Source organism: Callorhinchus milii, unplaced genomic scaffold, assembly GCF_018977255.1.
Source record: "Callorhinchus milii isolate IMCB2004 unplaced genomic scaffold, IMCB_Cmil_1.0 Scaffold2, whole genome shotgun sequence".
In the NCBI taxonomy this organism is placed as follows: domain Eukaryota; kingdom Metazoa; phylum Chordata; class Chondrichthyes; order Chimaeriformes; family Callorhinchidae; genus Callorhinchus; species Callorhinchus milii.
Window position 1 is genome coordinate 99238143 of NW_024704743.1, and position 24351 is coordinate 99262493.

At 44.0% G+C, this 24351-nt stretch overlaps 1 protein-coding gene across 1 annotated transcript; it reads left to right on the top strand.

Annotated features, from left to right (window-relative positions):
• Positions 1 to 63: 63 nt before the first annotated feature.
• On the top strand, positions 64 to 23204 carry clul1 (clusterin-like 1 (retinal)). Its single transcript, XM_007900973.2, has 9 exons — positions 64 to 244; positions 11887 to 12047; positions 12479 to 12627; positions 13334 to 13504; positions 14520 to 14958; positions 16418 to 16555; positions 17269 to 17483; positions 20330 to 20508; positions 22951 to 23204. Exons 2-9 carry the CDS (start codon positions 11945 to 11947, stop codon positions 22964 to 22966), a joined length of 1410 nt encoding a protein of 469 aa, XP_007899164.1. The 5' UTR covers positions 64 to 244; positions 11887 to 11944; the 3' UTR covers positions 22967 to 23204.
• The last annotated feature ends 1147 nt before the right edge of the window (positions 23205 to 24351 follow it).

Consider the following 24351-nt stretch of genomic DNA (forward strand, 5'->3'; position numbering starts at 1 on the left):
GGGTTGCAAACTGCAATAAGCAAAAGTGTCAGGATCTTTAAAGAGTTTATGTTCAGCGTTTTCTCTGCCGGCTGCGATCAGACCACAAAAATGTCAAACGCAAAAAGGACGTCCTCAGCCTCCAACCTCCCCTTCAGCACGTGTTTTCATCATCTGCCTCCTCTGGCTCTGAAAACTTGGTTAAAGTGGGGTTTTACATGCAAACCTCCCGGACCTCTCATCCCAGCAGATCTCTGAGCCCCAGGTAACTCTTTCTGCACTCCAAGCGAATGGCAGCCAATGATGTGCTCCCGGTCTCCTTACACGCCGGGAGAGGATTCAATGAAACCAGAGCAATGCAATCTGGTGTTCATGTGCTTTCAACGTGGAAAATGTCACACGAGCTTTTCAAGGGCTCCCAATTCCTGGTAAAACCAAAAAAAAAAAACTTTCAACTCATCCGCATTTCATTCGAGTCACACGAACTTCTGACGTGTGTTTCCACCTGGCTTTGTGCAGGCTGACAGGGTGGTCCCTATTCTTCTGGGTGGTCCCTTTCCCTTTGCTGCTGTCTCCAAGTGCCAGCTGTACACCTGACTGGGTACCACCTTTAGCTCCCCACCCCCCCCTTCCCAGTTGTTGCAACAACCACGAATTGCTCTCTTTCCCTTCTCAGCCCTTGGCTAAACTCAGATGCTGTTTCTGCACGAGTTTGTGGAAGTAGATCCAGGCACTGTGTGGCTTTGTGACAGGTAGGAAGATCACGGTGGTGTTAGTTGATGCTCATCCGGATTCCTGGTCTTTTGGTGGAGAAGTTTTTTTGATGCACAGAATTACCCAAACCGTCTATTCACTAAATGCCTGGCTCAGGTCTGGGCGTGGGAGGGGGGGGGGGGGGGGGGAGGGGGCTGGAGTCAACAACAACAATATACCTTTACATGATATAACACCTTTCATATTGGGAGGACATCTGAAAGTGCTTTACACAACTAACTGGGCACCTGAAGTGGGGAGGGGAGTGGAAGAGAAGTTGAACAAAAGTGCAGTCTTGGCAATGGTTTAGAAATGAACAAGGATGAGAAACAAGGATAGGTTATGAGTGGTCTGTGAAAGAAGTACCCAATGACTGAATGATCAACCTTACTTTAAAAGTTGTCAGTGGAAGATTCCTGCCAGTGAGATGAGAAGCAACTTTTTAGACCAAAGAGTTGTTAGATGTATCATTCTGGAAAAGCTAACAGTAGACCTCGGGCAGTTTTATGTTCTGACCTGAACAATAGTCCCATAGAATAGAAAAGTGTGAAGCTTTGACTCCAATGGTGTCTAAAAATTCAGTATTTAGAACGTCTAGTGTCAGATGTTTGGTCACAAGATCGTAAGAGAGCTTTAGATGATGCATTTTATTTCATCCTTCAACCCAATTTATGTCATCCTTCTAGAAACCCAACCCTAGTGTTGTAAGACTATAGCATTGAATTGTTTCTTAAGTAAGTCCAGGCTCCTAACTGTTTCCCCTTGTAACCCATTTAAGCTGTTATATACTTGCTGTAAGGAATATAACTCTGGTTTTGTCCTAAAATTGTTCTCCCCTCCAAACTTGGAGGCCATGAACAACCCCAGGCTCCTATTTTCCATCACAAACCGGCTCCTCCGCCCATCCTCTCATGCCTCACCCATCCTTTCCCTAATGCCAACTACAAGGCAATGCTGCACTTCCTCGAAACTAAAGTTGAGAAGATCCGTTCAAATGCCTCTGCCCTTCTGTCTAGTACCCCTTCCCCATCTCCCCCTCACACTCGGTCCCTACCCATCCCTCCATCCACATCTTCAAACCTGTCTCTCATTCCTCTCTCACCACCACTATAACCCGCATGAAACCAACCACCTGCTCCCTTGACCCCATCTCTACCCCTCTTGTTACCTCCCAGCTCCATCTCCTTGCCCCTCTACTCACAGACATCATAAACCTCTTCCTGTCTGCTGGCACTGTTCCCACCCCTTTAAAAATGGCCACCATCATCCCTATCCTTAAAAAAAACCTCCCTGGACCCATCCCTGCTCTCAAACTACGATTCTTTTCTAAGGTCCTTGAACGAGTTGTTGCTTCCCAACTTTGCTACTTCCTCTCCCACCACTCCACAAACCCCTCCAATTGGGTTTTCATGCCTCCCACTGCAACAGCTTTGGTCAAAGTGACAAATGACATTTTGTCCATCTGCAACCAGGCCTCCCTCTGTTTCCTTATCCTCCTTGACCTCTCTACTGCCTTCGATAGAGTTGACAACTCTATCCTCCTCCCCTGCCTCTCCTCTGTCCTCAACCTTCATGGTTCTCTGTCCTTAAATGGTTCCCATCGTACCTCTCATACTGTTTCCACTTCATCTCCACAAACAGTTTCTCCTCTAGCCCCCGCACCATCTTGTGCGTCATTCCTGATTAGTTTCTGTCAGCGCCTCCACACCTCAGGCGCTGACAGCATCACCATCTAAGGATGCACACTCCACCTCACTGAGCTAGTCCAGATCCTTGGCGTCTTGTTTGACCCTCAACTCTTGTTTCTACCCCACATCCATGCCATGACTCGGTCTGTCTTCCCCCAGAGTCCATCTCATAGTCCCTCCGCCTCGCCCCTTCCCTTGTCTCCCTCAATGCCCATCTCAAGACCTTCCTCTTTGACTGTGCCTTCGATGACCACCTTTGATTTTGGAAACTCCCTCCTCATCGGCCTTTCCAACTCTTCCCTTCACAAGCTGGAGATGATCCAAAACTCTGCAGCTCGTGTACTCTCGCGCACCAGGCTCCGTGACCCCATCACTCCCACCCTCACCCAACTCCACTGGCTCCCCATCCCCCAGAGGATTGAGTTCAAGATCCTTGTCCTCATTTTCAAGGCCATCCATAGCCTTGCCCCCTCCTACCTCTCTGACCTGCTGACTCCCTCCGTTCAGCGGGCTCCTGTCTGCTCCATGTCTCCCGCCCGAACCGCCCTACCATCAGTGGCCGGGCTTTCAGCCTCTCTGCCCCCACACTCTGGAACTCCATCCCACGGTCCCTTCACCTCCCTTCCTTCCTTGCATTCTTCAAGGCCGGTCTCAAGACCCTTCTCTTTGATTGTGCCTTTGGTCGCCCTCCCACCTCTCTGCCTTCCCTCAACCCTACACCACCCCTCCCCCATGCTCGGGCCTGACACCTGACTCTTCAGCACTTTGGGACTTCCTCCCGACATGAAAGGCTCTCTATAAATGTAATTTTGTAGTTGTTGTTGTCCCCCCCTGCCCTCCACCCTCCCCGATTGTAACCCCCAGCTTGGGCCTGAAACACTGATTGTCCAGCACCTTGGGATGTCCTCCTGATGTGAAAGGCACTATACAAATGTAATTTTGTTGTGGTTGTTGCCCTCTTGTCCTGCTGTCCTAGTGACTATCCTACTGAGGGGATGGTGGGGGGAGGGGAGGGGTTAGTGGAGGTTAGCCTGGTCTTCTTGGAGCTGAATTACCTCTCCAAAGTGACATGCCTGGCAATGGAACGTTGGAATCAAGCTAGCCCTCTGTGGTGGTCTTGGTAGTCCAGTTCCTGAGCCGGGCGGATCCGTAGTATTCCAGGGCACTGCTGATGACAGCTCATCAGCAGAGTCAGGAATGGCAGACCAATCACTGGGAGTAGGGAGTCATCCCACTCAGCTCCTGTTAAACTGGCAAGCCAAAGCCCAAATGGGAAGGGTGGTCCTAGCTGGACAAGCAGCGAGAAAGGTTGCCAGATAGCAATATCAATGGCAAGCTATGCGGTTTTAGCTGGTTAGATTCCAGCTGTACCACAACACACACTCAGGTGTCCCCAAGCCTTGGGTCTTGCCAACCAGTACCACATACTTCCGGAATTAGGTAAGTAGGATCCATCCCTCCAGGGAGAGAGTGTGCATACCATTCCAACAATCTATCTCTGGGATTTCCATGTGTAGATGGAATGCATGGAAATCTTAGCTTGATTTGGATACTCTTAAGCATGGTGATGGGTTTCCGCATGTGTCAAACTGACCAAAAAACAATTAAAAAATTGTCCTCCTGCCGTGGTGTACCTGAAAGCATTATTCTGAGTTTATTTATCTGGAGTCTAACTCATTCCGAGTCATTCCATAATCTTGCTGTTTTGTTTAACCCTGCCACTCCACCCCCGAACTCTGTTTGAAATCCCATATCAATGTCCTTGTCTCCTAACATCTCCAGAACAGTGCTTGCTTATGTCTCTATCTCACTTCCAAAACAGCTGAAATCCATGATTTTATCACCTCAGAACTATATTTCTCTAATGTTCCCCTCATCAGCCTCATTAGCTCAACTCTCCATTGTTCCAACTCTTTCAAAATGCCACAACCCATATTTTTTTCTGTACTACACCACTCAATACCCCATCCTCATTAGGCTTCACTGGCTCCCACAGTACCCCAGTGAACTGACTTAACAATAATAAAAAAAATCTGCAGGAACCAGGGCAAAAAGCCAGAAACAATCATTTCCATATTTCTCAGGAATGTGGACATCTTTATATAGGTATACCTAGAACTGTGATTGTGCTTGCAGATACGGGAGTGCAACTACACACAACCAGTGACTTGATGATCCCAAACTGTCTACAAATACTCATTGTTCCTTTTACAAAGGCAATGAAAAGAATGAAGATCGAAGTACCAATCATTGATAATGTTTTCTCCTCAGCAGATACCAACCAAGTTTGCAATGCGCACTTTTTCCAGCAGCCAAGGTAGTGATATTTGAGCTGCGTTTTTGGAGTGAGCTTTTTCCTGTTCCTAGCATTTCCAAAATCTACCGATCCCTTGCCAATACAGCAACAACAGTCCCTTCGCTTCACAGCTTTAAATTTCAAGTTAAAGTTGGCAGAAAACCCGATTAGAAAAACTTTCGAGTCAGTTTGGCTAATTTTGTAAGGCTCTTGTCTCTGGAAGAGACTTTGAAAAAAGGGTGAGTTCAGGCACCACACTGGGATTTGAGCCTTATAGTGTAATTTGATAGTCCACTTCAGGATGTCCAAATCCTCCTGCAATCAGTCATTTTGAAGATCTCTTAAGAATATCTTAAGCGTGTGCAGGTTTAATGCAGCCTGTACTGTTTTTGAGTGGATGGGTCTATGGCTATTTGTACGTTCTCATGGTTATTTGGTGCCTTAACTTGATGCCTCATTTTACATTTTCAAATTTGTGTCCATGAGACATACAAACAACTTTGGGTGCTTTATTAAATCAAACATGGCACAGCATTCATTAGCTGCTCCTGAATTTCTAGCTTGACAAGAGGGTTAAATGCTCTGCACTGCTCCAGCAACTCAGTACTCATATATCATGAGATTCAACCGCAGCCATGTCAAAACTCTGCAACTGGAAAAAGGTATAACCACCTCTTACTGTTTTTAAAAGAAAAGGTTTGTGGCTCATACCTCAGTGCAGACTGAACATCCCATGGTTCTGCTCTGGTGTTTATTTTTTCAGTCCATAAATGTTTGAGAACCACTGGTGAAAGGTTAAAATCAAACCCTTTCTGCTCCAATGGAAATCAGTGAGGCTAACACTTTGGGTTACTTCTGCAAGTATTGGAGAACTTATACCTCCCCACCTGAAAATAAAACTCAGCTTATTGGGAATAACTGGAAGTGTTGAAAAGAACTAGATTTTTTTGTTAGTTTTCATAATAATAATCCTTGCGTTTGATATAGTGCCTTATCACGTCATTGAGACAAAATAAGACAATACAGTATATAATTTCTGATACAGTATAGTTTAAGACACGACATGTCAAGCTGCTACAAGAATGGTGGAAGGCGAACTAGATGGACCTTGGTCTTTTTTTGCCTAGCAAATTCTTATGTTCTTTTGAAGTTTTATTGTGTCAACCTGGTTCTGCTGGTAGGACTCTTGCCTCCGAGTCAGAAGGTTGTAGGTTCAAGACCCACATCGGGACTTTGAACTAATATAGTCTAAGTTGATTCAAATGCAGTCCTGAGGGTGTGTTGTATTATTGGAGGTGATATCCTTTGCATGAGATGTTAAATCAAAATTCCCTTGGCCTGTAGAAGTGGACGTTAAAGATCCCACTATTCAAAAAGAGAAGGGAGTTTTTCTCTCCTGGTGTTGGTGTTCTGGGCAACACTGCCACCACCTGAAAAAAAATTTGTGGGAATTTGTTGTGTACAAAATTGGCTGCCCCCATAAACTACACATTACAGTGTATCCTGTGAAGTGCTTTGCGATATCCTCCTGATGTGAAAGGCACTATACCAAATTCAAGGATTATTATTTTTTTTATTGTTGAAAATCACAAGCATCACTGTAATAGGCAAATGGAGGAAGGACTGACCACTTGCCTTTTTTAAATATGGCTCAAACTTCACTGAGCGATTGTTTGATTGTGATTATGAGGAATTTCAATCCTCCTTTAACGATTAGCTCCTTATAATGAAAACATGGTGGTTTCAGTTAATTTTACAGACTGACAAAGTATAAATTATGCAGTGATTACTGATAGTCTTAAGACAAAAACAATGTTGGGTTTTCAGTTCTCTTGCCTTTCTCTCCAATAACATCTGAGCAAGATTGAAAAAATAGACGGATAAAGCGAAATCAATATTTTGGAGAACACTTTTTGGGAATAAACCTGCATTATCTTTTCTATTCTCTTCTTTTTTTATTATTTCTATCTTCTCAACATTCAGCTGCAGAAAGTTTATATTTATCCAAGCCTTGATGTCTGACAAGCAAGTGGACAGAATATTGGTGACTTGGGTGACCACGGCTAGAGGAGAAAAAGTAGATTTCGGTGTCATTCACATACATATGCTAGTTGACACCATGTCTGTGGATAACTTCACCAAGAAAAAAGAGAGGGCCAAGGATAGAGCCTTGGGATACACTACAGATAGCCATGGCGGGGAGGGAGGAGAAACTGTTGGTGGAGACAAAGTGATGGCAGTTGTACAAGTAGGAATCAAACCAGGACAGTTCAATTCCTACTTGTCCCACGACAGTTCTTAAGTACTCTGAGATGCTACCCTGCATGGAGGACGCATTTTGTCTCGACGAATGGTTTCTCCTCCACCCCCCGCACTGTCTCATGTGGTGTCCCTCAGGGCTCTGTCCTTGGTCCCCTCCTCTTCACCCTCTATATGCTCCCCCTTGGTGACATCATCCGCAGACATGGGGTTAACTTCCACATGTATGCGGATGACACCCAACTCTACCTTTCCTCCTCTACTCTCAACTCCACGACCACCGATGTCCTGACAGCCTGCCTGTCCGACATCGAGTCCTGGACGAGAGACAACTTTCTTCAGCTCAACGTGCGAAAAACCGAGGCCCTCCTGATTGGCTCACGTCAGCGCCTCCGCACCTCAGGCGCTGACACCATCAGCATCCAAGGCTGCACTCTCCACCTCGCAAAGCCAGTCAGGAACCTCGGCGTTTTGTTCGACCCTGAGCTGTCCTTTCTTCCTCACATCCGCACCACAACTGGCACCGCCTTCCATCACCTCCGGAACATCGCCAGACTACGGCATTACCTCACCCCTCACGCTGCTGAAACCCTAGTTCACGCCTTTGTCACCTCAAGGCTGGACTATGGGAACTCTCTCCTCGCCGGCCTTCCCGCCACCTCCCTCCACAAGCTGCAGGTCATTCAGAACTCTGCAGCTCGTGTACTGTCCCGCACCAGGCTTCGCGACCACATCACTTCCACCCTCGCTCGCCTCCACTGGCTCCCCATCCCCCAGAGGATTGATTTCAAGATCCTCATCCTCACCTACAAGGCCATTCACGGCCTTGCTCCCTCCTACCTCTCCAACCTACTATCCCCCTACCTACCTGCCCGTACCCTCCGTTCCTCTGGCTCCGGTCTGCTCCACGGCCCCCTCCCCAACCGCCCTACCATCGGTGGTCGGGCCTTCAGCCTCTCAGCCCCCAGGCTCTGGAACTCCATCCCCCAGTGCCTTCGCCTTGCTTCCTCCCTCTCCTCCTTCAAGGCCGGTCTCAAAACCTTTCTCTTTGACCGAGCCTTCAGCTCCCCTCTCGACTCTCTTCCCCCTCCTCGCTCCCTCCCTTCCCTCCCCTCACCCTGACCATTTCCCCCCTCCTCGCTCCCTCCCCTCCCCGACCATTTCCCCCCTGCTCGGGTCATGACCCAACTGTGCAGCGCCTTGGGACGTCCTCCTGACGTGAAAGGCGCTTTATAAATGGAATCTTGTTTTTGTTGTTGTTGTATATAAGTGCAAGTTGTTGTTGTTGACAGTGCAGTCCCACTGAGGTGGATGGGGCAGGAGAGGTGGTCGAGGAGGATGGCATAGATGACTGTCTCAAAGGCAGTGGAGAGGTCTAGAAAGACAAGGAGACAGAGGGAGCCCAGCTCACAGAGAGCGTGAATGTCTTAATGTTGTGAAATGTAAAGTAGTTCATTTTGAGAAAAACGACAAAGAAGACAAGCATTCTCGAAGATTACTCCTAGTTGTGGTTATGAAGAAAAGCTCAAAATATTGGAAGTGCTTACACTGGAACAGAGAAAGTTAAAAGAAGATCTAAACAAGATCTTCAAAATGTTGAAAAGTTTTTAAGAGGATAGAAAGTAAATGATTATTCCCATCGGTTGGTACATTGGTCACTAGGGGGCATAATCTCACTACAAGTGTATTTGGTCTTTACTGCTTTTAAATTCAGTTCATATGGTGCATGTTTAATATATTGAAAGAAAGATTTGTGCTCCTTATTATACCTGATAAATTGGTTTTCTGGGTGTGTGGAAATTCTCCTAGGGTCTCTCAGCGTAGTGCCTCTGATCTTCCTCAGTTTCTGACTGTGCCTCAATAAAACTGCCAGGTCCAGATCAACTATTAATTATATCTCACGTTAACCTTGCATTCCTGTGTAATGAACACCTCAACTAATACCCTGGAAGAATTTCAACACAGTGAAAGCAGGAAAGAGGCACAGTCACAATTCATCGTTCATAGATAAATAGACATTCTATTCAATAGCAGTGTTCAAATTTCAGCTTCTTTATGAAGATAAAAGATAAACCTAATGCAGGACTTTTTTATTGCTTTGGGGAAACAGGGTTTGGTATTGTGATCATTGGCTAAGTCTTAATCTGCGCATAAGTTAACACTGTATTTTTGTTCTAGGATATGTTCAGTGGAATAAAGAGCCTTTTCCAAATCTCTTGTTTGTTAAAGGTTAACAGTAAGAATGTCAGCAGGTCTCAACTGAAACAATATGAAAGGCCTAATTCTTTGTATGCAGAATACTAAAGTACTCTGGAATTGTGCATTAAGTAGACTGGAGAATCATGTGTAAGAGATAATTAAAAGCATTTTCAGCTCCAGATTTTTTGCCTTGTAAAAAACAAGGTTACTTAACTACTTTATTTGCACACAGAGTAATTAAGCTTGTTCCTAGTTGAGCACTTGACTCGCAAATGAGAGGAACTGTGTTTGATTCCTGAGCAGGGTGAAACTTTAGGCAAGTTTCCTTATTCCACACGCCACTGTTTACCCAGCAGTTAGTAGGAACCCGGTTGTTAGTCGATTGGCGGATCGCTTTTCCGGGGGTAATACCGCAAAAAAAAATTGGTCACATTTAATCCACAACTCTTTGTGGAACACTGCTGTGCGCAAATGTCTGCCGCGTTTTGCCCACAAAATATACAGTCGGAGTTTACTGTAAATCTAGATAAGTAGACTAAGTAGCTTTACTGGCATTAGACGGTTTCACCTTATTTGATTGGAAAATGGCCATAAGTCAACACAGATATCCAGTTGTGTTATAATTTCGGCTGAGATTCTAATACATGAGTTAGATGTATTGTTACATCTGGAGCTTCAGTGAGGAGAATGTAGGGTGTTCACTGTGGGTTGGAAATGTGTGTGTGTGCGTGCAGCTGAATCATCAGCAATCCAGGTCAGCATCCACCCTGCTACTGACTCCAAAGTACTTTGACATTCAGGACTCTTGTCACCTAATCCGATTTAACCAAACAGATTGCATTAAGACCCAGCAACCTGTTGTCAGGAGCTGATTGTATAAATAGGGAAGATCTCCAGGTAGGAGAGAGAGAAAAAGATAGCAGATTGGATCCGAGAAGCAGGTAATAAGCCCTGGGCAGACAATGCTACCTGGCAACTTTGAAAAACAGCTAGCAGACTGCAGTGAATAATTGGGATTCACAATAGCGGTGTTAGCAACAGAATTTACTGAGGTGTGCTGTTAGACAATACTTAACAACATGTGTGACAATTGCCATAACCCTTGTAACCTTCAACTTCTGAATGTTCAGCATTTATGTTATATAAATTAATTTTCCAGAGTTTACATGCAGACACGTTGAATGTAAAGGTTTGTACGTGTTAATTCAACAGTACTTGTAGGAGAACATTAAGGGAGCTTTGCTGTGGGTATGTGGGACTCAGTGTGTGCATGTGTTTTAATTGGTAAGTTCTCTAACAGGATATTAACTCTTAACAATAATAATCCTGTATTGGATGTATTGTAAATGTAAATTCTATAGCAGCTAATATGTTGAAATGTCTGAAAGCACTTGGCAGGGAAATCAAGTGTTGTGGCTATGCACTTTCAAAGTCACAATGATCAGTGAATGATTAATTTTATTTGCATGATTGCTGGCCAGGATATTGAGAGAAACTCCTTGCTCTCTTCAAATAGTTTAATGGAATCTTTTAATGTCATTCTGGAGATTGGAGCTATTTGTAAAAAAAGAAGTTGCATTTTTATAGTGCTTATAATGTTGAAACATCTCAAAGTGCTTGACAGTAATACTATCACGTGTAGTGACTGTTTTAGTTGGCAAATGCCTCAGCCAGTCTGGGCACAGCAAAGTTCTACTATCAGCTGTGAGGTGAATGATACACAGAGAAACTCCTTTCTATTTTTAAGATCTTTATAATATTAATCCTTGCATTTGATATAGTGCTTTTCATGTCTTCTAGATGTCTTAAAGCGCTTCACAGAATATACTGTAAAGTGAATTGACTGTATATTTGTGGGCAAAACCAATGTCCACTTGAAGAGTATGGGATCTTGGGATAACATCTCATTCGAAGCACAGTATGTTTGACAACGCAGTGCTCCCCCAGTATGCATTGAAGTGTCTGCTTAGATATATAGCTCAAAGTCCTGTTGTGGGGCTTGATTCCACAACTTTCTGACTCAGAAGTGAGAGGGCTACTGCTGTTTGTCTGACTCCCCAGCTTTTCCCTACACAAGCTGCAGACCATCCAGAACAATGCAGCCTGTGTCCTCTGCCGCAAAAGGCACTGCGTGCCAACCACTCTCATCCTTGCTTAGCTCAACTGGCTCCCCATCCCCCAGTGAATCAATTTCAGAATTCTTACATTCACTTCTAAATCCCTCCTTGGCCTCTGTGACCTTGTGAGAGAGACCCTACTGACCTGCTCAGCAAGCACCTGCTTCACATCCCAGCACTCTCTGCCCCACTATTGGTGGGCAAGCTTTCAGCTATTCCGCCCTTGCTCTTGGAACTCCATCCCGGGGTCCCTTTGCCTTCCCCTTCCTTCCCCACTGTCAAGATTTATCTCTTCAAGTTCCGGTTTCCATATCCTCTCCCTTCAGCTCCCCATTGCTTCCCTACCCCGGGTTATCTGACAGTGTGAAACACAGTGAGACATCCTCCCAGCATCAAATACGCTATAGAAATATAAATTGTTGTTGTCTTCTATTTGGTATAGTTGCATTCTTTTGGCTTCTCTCAGTGAATTTCCAATTTAGTGGTAAATTAAGGCAGTTTTGTGCTGTGAGCTCACATGCATTGGTGACTGAATTGAGATGAAGTTATGTGGTTAAAGAGGAAGGCTAGTAAATAATAAATGTTTGTGTTTCAGGTCTGCATATTAAAATCAAAGAGAAGGCAATTTTTCATCTGTATTCACCTGCAGGATCATGAAGTTGTTGTCTGTCTACTTGCTGTGCTTTTTATGGATAGGGAATCTGAAAGCTCAACCTGAGCAAGAAAACATAATTCTCCCTCTGGAAACTCTCAAACGTAAGTGCAAATGTGGTTTAAAACATAAACTTTGTGACATTTACTGACTACTCAATGGAGACTAAAAAGTGGGCTGGCGGTATGGGGAAAGGGCAGGTAAATGGACTGAAAGAATTCCTCTTAAAAGAACCAGCACAGACATGATGACCTGAATGGCCTTCTTTTGTGCTGTAAATTACTATGGTTCTATACGACTATGGGCTAATAGCCAATGGCTAACCAGAATCGCCTGCATCTGTTTTCGTTTGTGGTTAATTACAAAATTAACAGCCTCTGTATTCTTCTGAAAATATTTTGCCGTGGGTTCATGCATTTTAGACCCTTGTTGCATATATCACATCAAGCTTAAATCAGCTTGTTAGCGAAAGAGTGCTATGCAAATGTAAAACACAGCATATGAATATCTCACTGTGTGACATTAATCTTTTTAGAGGTGTCCAAAGTAGGTGAGAAATATGTGGAAAAGGAAGTGAAGAAGGCCCTGATTGGCATCAAACAAATGAAGACCACTATGGAAGAAAGTGAAGAAATACACAAAAGTTTGATGCTCTCTTTAAAAAAAAGCAGCCAAAAGAAAGAGGTAAATGAAAGATTATAAATGGAGTCATTCCTAAGCCAATTTTGCCACACATGTAGCACTATGTCTCTGGTGGTAATGCTGGACATTGTATGTGCTTTACACTGTCAAAGCACCCATCTCGACTACCAGAATAGGAATGCAGTGGAGTTATCATTGTCTAAGTAAAGACCAAGATTGTCCAAGATTTTATAACATTGTGGATGCAGCAGGTCAAATAGCAACATATGTTTGATGACCAAAAGCAAGGTACCACTATGGCTTCGATAAGAGATCTTCGATAAGAGGTATTCCTGGAAATAGATTCCTGCTGAAATGAAATACAAAAGTGTCATTCTGAAGGACTTAAAAAGAATTCACCAGTCAGGGAATTGATTTAAAATTAAATCAAAGCAGTAACATAACTAGTCTTGGTCTCAAAATGAAGCATGCCATTTGTGGAGCTAGAAAAGGGTTTATGCAATTCCTATGTTCTGCCAATAAACCAAATCACTTTAGATACTGTGAATGTAAGGCTCCTCACTGCTCAGAGCTGTACGTTTATTAAACTATATTGTTCTACTTCCCCATCAGTCTGAATCTAAAAGATTTTTAGATGAGTGAGTGATGACAGTACATTTGTAGCTCTGATTAAATGTTAGGAATTTAGTTCTTTGTGCATCAACGATTAAAGAGAACAGTAACGGAATGTGATGTTCTTCTTACATAGGAAGTCCTTCAACGTGCCAGAGATGTGGAGCAAAGACTAGAGAAAGAAGAGGACACATGCCAAGCTTCCCTACAGAGTGCATGGGAGGATTGCAAGCCTTGCCTGGAAGACGCTTGCAAGACATTTTACACCACAACCTGTCGCAGAGGCTTCTCAATATTTACAAGCAGGGTAAAACAACAACAGCAACTTGCATTTATATAGCGCCTTTCACGTCAGGTAGCGTCCCAGAGTGCTTTAAAACTGTGAAACTACATGAATTGGGAAGTAGCGGCATTTGTTTGCACTATTCAGGCAATAAGAAAAGGGGTTGTGTTTTATTTCTCATACATAGTTACTTATATGAATGTATGTATTGCAAAACATGTGTAACTGTAACATAATGTAACATATTATGCTTACAAAATATTACAACAACTATTATCACAACTAGAGTTCTTCATTGCACATCATAATCAATCAACAAAACACCATTCCAATAATATAGAGTACCTCTAATTAGATTAGTTGATGATAACAATGTGCATTTGACATAGCACCTTTTCACATTGTCAAAATGTCTCAAAGCGCTTTACAGGATATACTCTAACTGGGATTAACTGTATATATATTTGTGTTTGTGGGCGAAACATGGCAGCCAGTTGCGGACAGCTATGTCCCACACACAACCATGAAGTGAGTCACCAATTTTATTTGGGGGATTTGTTGGCTAGAACACTTGGAGAAACTCCCTTTTCTTTTTGAATAGTTCTCTTTTTGAATCGTTAACATCCAAAAGAAGAGTCAGATGGAATCTTGGTTTAACATCTCATCCGAAGGACGGTACCTCCAACAATGCAATGTACCTCCCAGCACTATATTACAGCGTCAGTTTCGATCTAATTCCATATCCAAATGTAGGGCTTGAACCCTCAACCTTCTGACTCAGACGAGAGTGCTATCACTGCACCAGGCTGAAACACATTTATACTAATTGCTTTACAGATTTATGTATTTCTATTAATTTGTACTACAATAACTTTCTAGTAGTAGTTTGGCTACAATATATATTTTGGGAGTTTTCATTATAAATAATTTGTAACAGAATAAATTGTGGGGAAATAAATCAATATTTTAGAGAAAAATAGTGTAAGGAATGTGTGAAGGTTTGGTGCTGAGCAAGGAATTTGCAATTTCTGTTTTATAGATAAAAGATTTCTTTAGCAGAATGACTCCTCTATTTTTCACACCACATGAAGGAAAGGACATCAGAGTTAATGAAGATACAGAGCCCAAAGATACAGACATAACAGAAATAGAGGATGCTTTCTCTCATCTGATGGTTGACGTCACCTCTACCTTTGATGAAAGTGTTCAGTTATTCAAAACCCTGCAGCAGGAATTTGATCAGTCGTTTCAGAAAGCCTTCACGTCGAATATGCAGCCGATCAGATCCAGCCCCAATGCCGACTCCCTGGAAAGTCCTTTTGGAGGTTCTGGCTTTTTTAAAGATTTGGGACTTACTAACCTATTTCAGTCGTTAATTGACTTGAGTTCCATACTCTTTGATAGTTTCAGCGCAGCAATCATTAACACGTTTGATGTCGTCCAGAACATCTCAACTGATACGATGAAACAACATGGAGGCAAGTTATAATGTCACAGTTACAATTAATGTAATAATGCAACAGCTGGAATTTGTTTCGGATTAGGAGATATAAATGCAACGAAAGCCTCTTAATGGAAACACCCATATCATGAGTGAAAGATTTCCATTACCCCACATTTAAAGTTTTAATAGTAATATCTGTTTCAAAAATCTTAACAGTTGTACAGAATTGCTGAATACAATAATGGACTTGTGACTTTTCTTCGTTTATCTTTTGATTTTCAAAATATTGTTATTTAAGCAGTAGATAGTGTCGTAGAGTTTCTGAATCTGACATTAGACAATCTGGCATTTGAGATCTTTTCACTATTTGTTTAAAATGGAGTTTCCAATTACAAGCACAAAAGAAACAGGATAACTATTTTTAATGATCGGTGCCTGATAGATGCCACTGGGACTGAAAGGAATTAGCATACATATTGAAACTAGTTGATTGATTGGTGAAATACACTAAGTCAGTAGATGTATCACTGGTCACGTAAATTCAGCTCCACTTCAATGTTAGGTTTGGTAAACCAATGCAATAAAATTAACAAAGCTCACGATTTAATCAAAAATATCCATAAAAGGTCCCTTGTCGCAAGATGCACTCTTTTAAGGAGGAATATAACTCAACATGTAATTACTGTCACTGATAAACACTTATCCACAAAGCAATCCACTGGATGCAACATCTTTATTCATTTTTAGTTGAGTAATTTTACAGAATATAAAAACACGTGATCAGTGTATCATCATGATTATCAGTGAGAGGCATCTCAAAAATCAAGGTGTGATTAGATCTGCCCAACAGAGTCATTTTATTCAAATTTCTTTACTTTTTAAGTTATCATTTCATGAGATGGACTAGGAACAGTGACCCAGGTGGTGCAATGTTTGGCGTTGGTGGCAAGAAGTTGTTTTTTTCACCTATATGGGAATCTCGTTAGAAACCCAGAATATTGGTCCTACCCCTAAAGCCGTTGTCTTAACATTTAAGATTGTGCTGAAAATTTCATAAAATGCAATTTTGAAGACAGGCTTCCATAATTCCTTTCAAGACTGAATTCTCCAAAATGCAACATGATCTTTAAGTTTAAGGCAATGGTGTTAAGGCTAAGATCTTAAGACATTCTGGGCTTTTGGAATCCACATGTATGTTTTCTCCACACAACTCAGAAGTAGGTTCTGGCCTCAGATCTAAGACTGAAGTGCTGCTAAACTATATTTGATTTACAAAGTTAATAGTCTGAGTTGTTATTCTCCACTTGTCCATAAATGTATCACAAAACTTTGCAGCGAGTACATATATTCCTCACCGTTTGTTAGTAAATTGATCAACAACTTCAATGTCCTTTTTTTGTCAACAGAACCAATATTTATTTGTTATGTAAGTTGCAGTGACTCGCAAGTTATTTTATACAGTAACAAAAAAAAGTCTGATTACTTTCCTTCAGATTCACACCATGGAGGTATTTTCTCTCATCTTCTGCTTTCTAGAAATGAAAATCTCTGCAGGGACATCCGCAGGAATGCCTCGGGGTGTCTGCAGCTGCAAGAAAAATGCCAATCATGTCACCCCCTATTTTCCCAGGGTAAGCTGTCTGTCTGTACTGTCCAAGTGCAGTGCTGATCTCGTGTGACTCACTGACGTTTCATTACAGAGAAATTGGAGTGAGCAAGAATCCTAAGTGCTTGATTGTTATTTGCAGGAAATTGCTGTGCACAAATTAGCTTACCCATTTTTGTAGAAATACTACACTTTACAGTAAATCATCCTTGCATTTGGTGTAGCACCTTTCACATCACAAGAACGTCCCAAAGATTCAAATGGATCAAATCCAAGATCTTTATCCTCACTTCCAATTCCCTCCATGTTCTCGCCCCACCTGGTCACTTTGTCTGTCACTCCCTCCTCATCTCTCTCTCTCTCCAAGCTTGGACTCACACGGCTCAAAGCACTTCACACAGTTAACTGAGACATACTCCTAATGTGGAAAGTGATATATATATATATGTATATATATGTCAACTGTTGTTGTTGTTGTGATATTAGCTTTTCCTGACATGATACTCCATACATATCTAACGCCTTGGGTGATCCTCCCAATGTAAAAGACGCTATACAAATGTAATTTTGCTGTTGTTGTATAATCTTGGTAATCTTGGAGCACTACCCCAGAATGGAAGGCTATTGAAATAATGCGCTGTACACTGATGTGTTTCACGATACACATTTCTGGAGGTAAATTGCTAAATACAGGTAATAAATAAATTAACTTTGACTATCTTTGTTCTTGTTTTGTAGAGTGTCCCAACCTCCTTGAGGTTCGGGTCGAATTTACTGAAGCCTCACACTTAGTAGATGCGTCAAATGAAGAATATCAGCAGGTTCTCCAGGTAGTACAGCGCCATACAGCAGACATTGCTGACCAGATGCAACACATGAAGGAAGCATTTGGCTGGTTGATGGAATTATCCAACATGACGCTGGGACATCAAAATATGTTTCGTGTTGATATGGTAAATATTTTGAAGATATTCTGAATACTCGACAAGTTTCTAAATCAGTGCTTTTTGTTAACCAAATAAAGTTATCTAACTTGAGTGTGGATGGTATATGGTAAATCTAACTTGAGTGTGGATGGTAAATGACCCCAGATCATGAACTCTGCATTATTCTGCATAAAATGGTAAGGGAAACGTAGAAGATAGAGTAGCTCTTTTGGAGAGCCAACACAAGCACAATAATAATAATATTATAATAATATAATAATCCTTATTATAATAATAGAACAAATTATTTCATACTGTGCTCTAAATTTCTATGGGTCTGTTTAGGGATGAGTTGTTATATTGAAAAATGGGGCAGGACTGTGTTTCTCATGCGGCTCAATACCAGCTCTGCAGGATTTATTAATCTGCAATGATTTCGCACTTCAAGGCTCAATTGATTGAATATAGTACAATACAAAATTACATTTTTAAAGCGCCTTTCACCTTGGGAGGAATTCCCAAGGCTCTGAACAGTCAGGGATTAGGACCCGAGCAGGAGGCGTGGTGGGTGGGATCAGGGAGGGTGGAGGGCAGGGACAGTAGGAGGGTTGCCGAAGGCACGGTGAAAGGAGGGTCTTGAGGCATGCCTTGAAAGACACAAGGGAGGGAGCGAGATGAAGGGAATGTGGGATGGAGTTCCAGAGGTGGGGGCAGAGTGGCAGAAAGCCCGCCCAATAGTGGGGGAGGCGGGCAAAGTGAAGCAGGCCAGAGCCCAGAGGGAACAAGCAGGATGGTAGGGGATTAGGAGGTCGCAGAGATAGGGGAAGCAAGACCAAGGAGGGCTTTGAAGGTGAGGACCAGGATCTTGAACTGTGTGCTGTGTGATGGGAAATCAGTGGAGTTGGGCAAGGATGGGGGTGATAGGGTCACAGAACCTAGTGCGGAGATGGATCTAGGAAAGTATTTTTTTAAGGATAGGAATGATGACGGTGGTTTTTAATGGAGTGAGAACAGTACCAGGGGATAGGGAGAGGGTTATTGATGTCGGTGAGTAGAGGAGCAAGGAGGTGGAGGTGGGAAGTAAGGAGAGGGGTAGGGATGGGGTCGAGGGAGCAGGTGGTCGGTTTCATGCGGGTTATGGTGGAGAAGAGGACGGGCAGATGGTTCGAAGGTGTGTAGGGAGGGATGGGTGGGGGCTGGGGTGGGAGGGGGAAATGGGGAAGGGGTAGCAGATGGAATGGCAGATGCAGCTGTGTGTATTCCCTTGACTTTGGATTCGAGGAAATCCAGCATCGCCTCACAGTTGCCGTTTGTGGTGAGGGTGGGCGAGACGTGAGAGGGTGGGCAGAGGAGTCAGTTTGTGAAGGAGAAGAGCCTGGCGTTGTCCTTAGCTTCCAAGATTGTCTTGGAGTAGAACAATGATTTAGCGAAGGCAAGGGTAGGATTTGATATGGTCTAGCCAGATCTGCCAATGGACCGTTTGATTTAAGCCAAGTGCACTCAGTGGCATGGACCTGTGCTTTAAGGGAGCGGAGGTGGCTGGTGCACAATGGTGACTTACGTGAATAGGAGACGGTTTGGGAAGAGAAGGGAGTAAGGGGATTGAAAGTGGAGGAGAGGGAGCTGTGGAGAAGAATAACTGAAGAGGATAGGTCATTGTGGGAGGAAGCCCAGAGGGGAAGGAGTTCAGATGACTCCAAGGCAGCTGAGAGGGAGGTGGGGGAAGAGAATTTTCCAGGGCCGGTAGGAGATGGAGGTGGGTTGGGTGGAGGTGGGGAGAGGGGTTGAGGAGTTAAAGGAGATGAAGTGATGGTCCGAAATCGCTTTGTCGATGATGGTGAGATCCGAGACGGTGAAGCCCCGAGTGATCACCAGGTCAGGGGGATGACCGCGGACGTGGGTCGTGGAGTGGATGTGGAGGGAGAGATTGAGGGAGGAGATAAGGGAGGAAAAGTCAACAGAGGAGCAGTGAAGGTTGAAGTGGCCTAGGGTGAGGAGGTGTTCGGAGCAGAGGGAGAGGGAAGATAGGGCCCGACGCAGGCTTCGCAGGCTGGAGCAGAGGGAGGCTGTGGGACGGTTGAGCCGAGATAAGAGTCGGGGAGGGAGAGGAGGACCATGTGGGAGTAGGGGAGGGTAGAGGACAGGGGTGGGAGTATTATGGGGAAACAGCTCGGGTTGGTGGCGGCAGCCAAAATGTGTACGCCGAGACTAAGAGCGAACTGTGGGGTTGGTGGGGATCAACGAGGCATGGTTAGCCCACTGGTGAGGGTCATCATGGGGAGAGGGGGACAGTGTTATAGTCCCAGTCAGTCCAGGCTGAGAGATTCAACGTTGGTGGGCGGATGTGACGTCACGCAGCAGCCGGCCCTCTGGTTGGCTGGTGACTCGGAGAGTCAGCGATGGCCGCCACGGCCGCAGCGGCGAGTCTCACGTTGGCTCCTCGCGGCTCAGATAAAGGTGGAGCTCGGACTCCGCGCCGATGCTGACCCCCCTCCCAGCCCGGCCCCCACCCATCCCTGCCTACACACCTTCGAACCGTCTGCCCCTGCTCTTCTCCACCATAACCCGCATGAAACCGACCACCTGCTCCCTTGACCCTATTCCTCTCCTTACCTCCCACCTCCACCTCCTTGCCCCTCTACTCACTGACATCAGTATCCCTCTCCCTGTCCCCTGGTACTGTTCCCACCCCATTAAAAACCACCGTCATCATTCCACCCTTTCACGTCTCGCGGGTAAGCCAGGGCCCCGCTCCAGGCGTCGAATTGAGATCTCGCTCTGGCCGTCTGTTTAGGCTTTGCTCCGGACGTCGATATAGTTTCACGAAGAGGAAATATTGTTTTAATAAAGTATTTTTTTCTTTCCCTGCACAGATAAAGTCTCCAAGCTTAGCAGGGAATGTCACTAATTCATCAGAGATTATTGTGGAAGTCAGTCTCTTGAACTCCCCGACTATTTCCTTTGCCGTCCCTGCTGCCATGACATGGAATGTTCCTAAGTTGGCGGACTTTGTGTCTGAGAAAGCATTTGAATTGTACAAGCGAAACTTCGGGTGAGTTTTCCTCTTACGAAGATGTGTTTTATATGGTACAACCAGAATATTCAATTGAATTTGTACTCTGGCAAGAGAGCACAAGTAGCAGAGAATTGCCAAATATGCAAAGGCATCGCAACCTATTGAGAAATACTTCAGAAGACTATGCGTCCAAGTCCCATTCTAGTGGAAATGGAAGAGTACTGCATTGTCAGAATTTCTGCCTTTCAGATAGCATATTAAATCAAGATCATGTCTTCCTCTTGTTCACTAACGACCTGTGAGAGTATTTGAAAAGGAGTTTCATCCAGTGTCCTTCAGAAAAATTGGTCATGGTTTAATGGACTTTGCTGTGCACAAAATGTCTTTTGTATTTGCATACAAAAACAACAAAATTACAAGTGTATAATGCCATTCACGTCGAGTGGACATCCCAAGGGGCTGGAGAATCACTGTTTCGGGCCCAAGCTGGGGGTCTGGATCGTGGAAGGTGGAGGGCAAGGGGGGGAAGCAGGATGATCGAAGACACGGTCGAAGTTGAGGGTCTTGACATGGGTCTTGAAGGTGGCAAGAGAAGGGGTGAGGTAGAGGGACTGCGGGATGGAGTTCAGAGGGTCGGGGCAGAGTGGTTGAAGGCCCACCCCCCAATAGTGGGGCGAGCGAGGCAGGGGACGTGAAGCAGGATGAAGCGAGTAGGATGGTAGGGGGTTAGGAGGTCGCAGAAGTAGGGGGGGGGAGCAAGATCTTTGAGGGCTTTGAAGGTGAGGACCAGGATCTTGAACTGTATCCCCTGTGTGATGGGAAGCCAGTGGAGTTGGACAAGGATGGGGGTGATAGGGTCACAGAACCTAGTGCGGGACATGACACGTGCTGCAGAGTTCTGGATGATCTGCAGCCTATGGAGGGAGGAGTTGGGGAGGCCGACAAGCAATAAGTTTGCATAGTCGAGCCTTGATGTAATGAAAGCGTGTATGAGGGTTTCGGCGGTCTGTGGTATGAGACAGTGGCAGGGCCGGGCGATGTTGCAGAGGTGGGAGAAGGCAGAGCGGGTCATGACACAGATGTGGGATAGAAAGGATAGTTGAGGATCAAACAAGACCCCAAGGTTCCGGACTGGCTCAGTGAGGTGGAGTGTGATACCATGGATGGTGATGCTGTCAGCGCCCGAGGTGAGAAGGCTCTGGCGGGAGCCAATCAGGAGAGCCTCGGTCTTGTTGACGTTCAACTGAAGAAAGTTAGCTCTCATCCAGGACTTGATGTCTGACAGACATTCTGTCAGGAGAGAAGTGGTCCTGGAGTCAACGGTGGAGACAGAGAGGTACAGTTGGGTGTCATCCACATATATGTGGAAGTTGACCCCATATCTGTGATTATATCACCAAAGCAGTCATACACTTGAAAGCAACTACTGTAAAATACTTTGAGGAGCTTTAATTTGATAATGTGCTGTAATTGTTTTCTTTGAATAGTTATTTCCCCATTTGGAGAGGTAGCTGGAGTCCTGTAGCTCAGTGGTTGGAGCGCTCGCCTCGCAAGCGAGAGACCTGGGATTGATTCCCGGCAGGTTGAAACGTTTGTCCAGCTCCTTGGGACCTCCTCCTGACGTGAAAGGCGCTATACAAATGTGATTGTGTTATTGCTGTTACTCCGCATGCATCTGTTTACCTAGCAGTAAGTAGGAATCCGATTGTTAGTTGATTGGCGGATTGCTTTTTTGAGGTAATAATTCCTTGAAAAAAAATAATAATAAATTGGTCACTCAATCCACAACAGTTGCAGAATACGATGCATACCTCATATTTGGGGGCTTAATTAAAGCATTTTTTAATATAGCTCATCAATGATTGGCAATCCCCCCCAAAAAAAATATGCCCATGGCACTGCTACCTGCAAGACTTTCCGATGAAGTATAAATCATGTCTCTTAAGTCAATCGGTTATTGCGTGAGTGTTGGATACACAGATATAGACAGACACTTTGTCTTTATTAGTATAGATACAGAAATGATTTGGGAGAAAAATAAACTATTTCAATACATTTATTTGGACAGAAAGGCTGTCCCACAATACAGTCCCACAAATCATCTGTTCATTACCACTGTTTATGGGACACTGCTGTGCAGAATTGGCTGCCGCGTTTCGCCCACAAAATATAGTCAATTCACTTTACAGTATATTGTGTGAAGCGCTTTGGGACGTCTTGAAGACGTGATAAGGTGCTATATCAAATGCAAGGATTATTTATTATTTGTTAGGTGTGGTTTTCAGTGGCCAATTCATGCTTTCCATTTTTTTTTCTAACTTTCTTCAATCTGAGCTGGATTGGTTGTTGAACTGATATCATTGTACATCTGAGGAGTAACTTTGAACTGCGGTGTGTGAATTTATGGACTGTCTAACAGAATTACAGGAGGTGCCTGCTGCACGTTGAGGCAAAGTTTAATATGCTTATTTTTTTCAGATACAAGAGCCAGTGAAGTGAAGACGGAGATTCTTTGTTAAAGGACGAGACGTGATGACTCCCTTCAATCAAGCCTATAATTGTTAGTTAGATGCCTTGATAGGGAACGTAATGTAGATGGCCAATGTTTGATTCAAGAAATCTAGTACATTTAATTGTAATTAAAGCATGATCTCTTTGATGGAAGGGATTAGAATTGATTATGAAGATTTGATGTCAGGAATTAATTTGAAGAGGTATACAGCACTGAAAGCAATCTGATTTATATAGTATTAAATAAAAACTATAATTGTCGCAAAGACTAACTAATCTCTGATACAGATGCTTTGCTGGCAGCAAAGACAGAATGGATAGAAGTGCACAAAGTGGTTCAGTTAATTCTCTACTTAGTCCACTAGATGACAGTGTATTCCACAAGTTCCCAATGCACTGACCTGTAATGAATGTAACAAAGTTTGAGTTATAGCAAAGGATAGATAACATACATTTTAAGCGATTACAGATCTTCTACAAATAACAGTGTTGAATACCAGTATTTAATACCAGGATGGGATGGGGGAGGAGGGGAAATAAAGCATTTTTTAAAAAAAACATGGGAGGGGTCCCTTCATGCCTTGATGTGGTCCTCACAGGCAGTACACCGGTTCCTTTCTCCTAAAGATTCAAACTCAGTGAATTATTGGATCTGAGCTGAGGGAGAAAGCACAAAATTATTTTAATCTAATCTGTCTTCCTATTCGACAACTGTTGAATAACAAAGAAAAGGAGAAATTCTCAGAAGTGAGAAAAAACGGGCAGCTGGAAATCACAGATCAGCCGACAGAAAATGACTCCCATACTCATCGCTGGAATTGAAAAAAAAACCATAGCTTTAATATACGGGCTTTCACACGGGCTGGACATATCAAAGCAGTTCGCAGGAATTACTTTAAAGTGTAGTGACTGTTTTGTCGGCGAACACGGCAGCCAATTCACGCACACGAAGGGTCATGAAGTGAGTGACTGATTTCATTTGGGGATTGTTGGCCGGGACACCAGCCTCGGACACCCTTCTCTTTTCAAATAGTGCTGTGGGATAAGAACATAAGAAACGCTGGACCAGAACATCGACCGAGATCCATCTGGTCCACCTTCCACCTTCCTGGTAGCTGCACGCGCACACGTCCCAAACTACCTACAAGCAGGATAGAGTCTCAGAGTGCTTAACAGTGGCAGAGCCTGACTCTGAGCCGGAGGGTGGGTGGGACGTGGTCAAAAAGGAAGGTGAAGCCCTGTAGCTCAGTGGTTAGAGAGCGCTCGCCTCGCAAGCGAGTGACCTGGGTTCAATTCCCGTCGGGGTGAATCCTCGGGCAAGTTTCCTTACTCCACGCGCCTGATAACCCTCAAGAAAAAATAACGATT